At 31.4% G+C, this 3391-nt stretch overlaps 1 protein-coding gene across 1 annotated transcript; it reads left to right on the top strand.

The window, feature by feature from the left end:
• Positions 1-1784: 1784 nt before the first annotated feature.
• LOC140449768 (uncharacterized) lies at positions 1785-3078 on the top strand. Its single transcript, XM_072543101.1, has 3 exons — positions 1785-1863; positions 1941-2520; positions 2683-3078. Exons 1-3 carry the CDS (start codon positions 1786-1788, stop codon positions 2889-2891), a joined length of 867 nt encoding a protein of 288 aa, XP_072399202.1. The 5' UTR covers position 1785; the 3' UTR covers positions 2892-3078.
• Positions 3079-3391: the final 313 nt, after the last annotated feature.

The raw sequence follows: 3391 nt of genomic DNA, 5'->3' as shown, positions 1-3391 counted from the left end.
CACGATTTCCGTTTTTCTGTATCTTTCTTCAGGTGTTGTTCTTTAATTTCTCTCACTGTTTCTTGTATGATGGTCAGACTTTCCTCTATAGTTCCTGCATTTTTGCATTTTAGCACCTTTGTATTGAGGTTTTCACTCACTTTCAGTCGAACCTTGGGATCTTTCAGTTTTCTAACATCATACTTCTTCATCGACTTATTTGTAACCTTCTTCATTCTGACTTTGAAATTACCTACAACTGGTACATGATCAGAATTTATGTCTGCCCCCGGGTATGTTTTGACAGATGTACAACTGTTCCTATACCTGTTATTTACTAGCATGTAATCAATCTGACTTCTTACAATCCTTCCCACAGAATCTTGTGGAGATTTCCAGGTGTACAGTTTCCTTGGATGTAGCTTAAATCAGGTGTTCATTATTACTAATTAATTTGCTTTCACAAAAATTTCCAACGTATCTCCCCGATCATTCCGTTTCCTAGACCAAATGGTCCAACTGCAGACGATGTTTTGCTGGCCCCAACTTTGGCGTTGAAGTCACCCATGACAATTGTTAGGTCTTGCTTTTTTAACATTTTCACGACTTGATTAATGCTATGGTATAGCTAAGATCTCTTAGGTGTTAAAAATCCCTCAATATTTTTTATTATTAAATTAGCCAAAGGTTTTTTCTCTATTCCTTATCGTATAATATATTGATTTATTTTACTATGAAAAACTCATCAAAATAATATTGATAGTTGGATATATGCTTAAAATATATTGATCCATAATTATTATGTCCGCTTCAATCAAAACAATATTTTCCTTTTAAAGAAAATAAACTAAGCGGTAGCTTACATTTAATATTGATCTGAAATACGTGTTGTATCATTTGTTTTTCCTTTCAGGTATATCGTGTTAACAACACGTCGGCAAAGACAATATTTACTTGATTTTTTATAGTGTTTTCGTCGCTTCGATTTTACATTGTAATAACTGTCTTTTTAAATGTATTGTTCAGTTCGATTGATTGTCTAGACTAGGCTGTAAAAAAATAAGTGTATTTTAGCATGCATTTTATGGACACATGTAGAAAAGAATTCTAAGCAAATATTGATGTTTTAAAAAATGATATTCATGGTTAGTGTGAAATGTTATTTTAATATACACAATAGACAGTATTTTTGATTGTATCAAATAGATTAGTAAAAAGTAAATACATAGTATAAAAAGCAGATTATTATCAACTTGAAAACACTTGTGTCGAATTCTCAAAGAAACTAAAATATAGAGGAAATTAAACCTTAACCGGTGAGCTGGAGTCACGCAGACCCCTAGTACTTTAGAAGTTGTAACTTTTTTACGGTGACCTTGAATCTTGCGCCTGCTCATGCACCTTCAACTCACTATTGGTAGATAATGGACCGTGGAAGTGATGACGTATTTTTATTGACATCTGTCAGTTTCACTTTCCAAACAAACCTTGTTTAGTGTGGGTAATTGGTATTTTTCGTAATTTTTTCAGTTTTTTTACAAAATCTTTCCGCTTTTTGCAATATGTAAGTATTCTTATAGTTACTACAACAATTTTACAACGTTGTATAAATAATAAAGCATGTCGTTTAATATAAATAGCAATAAAATACATGTATCAGTAAAGTAAGGTTAGAATTTCTTTAATTTTCAGATTATGGCAGCAAAACACATTGTACGTTTTTCCACAATTATGGATTTTTTTAAGGAAGATGCAAAACTTGTGTCTCGTGGGGAAAATGCCGTGAAGTCAAACCATGTAAAAGACATGGTGTTTGATGGGAAACTGCTTATTATTCGTGGAAAGGTTCATGCCAGTATGAGAGATCGTATTTACATGGTTGAGGTGGGTAGTATAATATTCTGGATACATCTTAAATGGATTATAATATATAATTTAATATATAAATATTTTATTTCTAGATAAAACTTGATAGCGACCGTGATATTGAGGAAGTAACATGCACTTGCCCAAGAGGTCAGTTGATGTGCCACCATATGGTAGCATTGCTAGTTTTTGCTTATCACAATGTATCTGTGACAGATGTGGCTTGTTCTTGGACTAGCAAGAAGCCACCAACATGTGGTAAAGTAAAAACTATCGATAAGCTATATGGGGGAAAGGCATATCAACCTATCAGTGGACCTATTAACATTGATACATTTGACAGACAAGACAATCTAGGGTCATTTGAAAATGTTGTGGGATGTACATGGCTTCTTCAAAAGGAACCCATGGTCCCAGATATTATAATAGATGTAGAGAATGTTGTATTTTCCCAACAGTACCTGGATGCAGATGATAAAGTGGCATATCTTCTAAAACACTTAAAAATTTCTCAAACAACAATAGATGAAATATGTGGGAAAACTGTGGGGCAGTCATCAAATGCAACATGGCTGACTACTAGAAAGAATAGGCTAACTTCCAGCAATTTTGGAATTGTTTTATCGGCAATAAAGAGGAATAGATTTCCAGCATCCTTGTTTAAAAGACTGACAGGTAACATATTTTATAAATAATTATATTATAAATAAATTGAAAATATTTAAATATATTAATTATATTACATTGATTTAAAATTTTGAACTATAATTAAGTGAAGATTATATTTTTAGAAAATAAAGTGATAAAACAAAAGTATATCCTTTTTTATTTTTTCAGAAAGCTATACTTTGGATGGAATAAAGGCTATAAAATGGGGAAAAGAGCATGAGGGTAATGGAATCGCTGTATTCGAGAAGAATCGAAAAACTACAGTTGTTCCCACAGGAATATGGCTGGACAAATGTGGATTTCTTGGAGGCAGCCCTGATGGCTTATGTGGCGATAATTATATTGTTGAGGTGAAGTGCCCTTGCAAGTTGAGGTAGTCCAAATCATTGGTTAATGATATAAATGATATAAACTATATCATATATTTAAATAAAAAAAACGAGGTAGTACTAAACACAGAACATAATTATTACCATCAAATACAAGGCAACCTGTATTTCACAAAAAGAAAGGTGTGCCACTTAGTGATTTGGACTCCTTCAGAATCAATCATCTATGATGTCAATTATGAAGAAGGCTGGGAAAAAAATATACTATTATTAAAATATTTTTATTTAAATAAGTATGTACCATTTTTATGTGGAAATAAAACACTTTAAAATTACATTTTTTTGTTTATTTTGTGTATGTTATACATATGGAAAATAGCAAAAAGAGAACATTGTCTTTATTTACCAGATTACATCCATAGAAAGACTTTTAATTTCAGTTTTAATGTTAAAATGTTACTTGAAACTAATTAACTAGATCATTGAATTAATTCATTCACTCATTGATTCAATAATAATAAAATAAGATACCCTTAGTATATTGTCTT

Source organism: Diabrotica undecimpunctata, chromosome 9 (genome assembly GCF_040954645.1).
Source record: "Diabrotica undecimpunctata isolate CICGRU chromosome 9, icDiaUnde3, whole genome shotgun sequence".
Lineage (NCBI taxonomy): Eukaryota > Metazoa > Arthropoda > Insecta > Coleoptera > Chrysomelidae > Diabrotica > Diabrotica undecimpunctata.
Note: the sequence above shows the minus strand (reverse complement) of the source record. Positions and strands in the feature narration are given on the sequence as shown.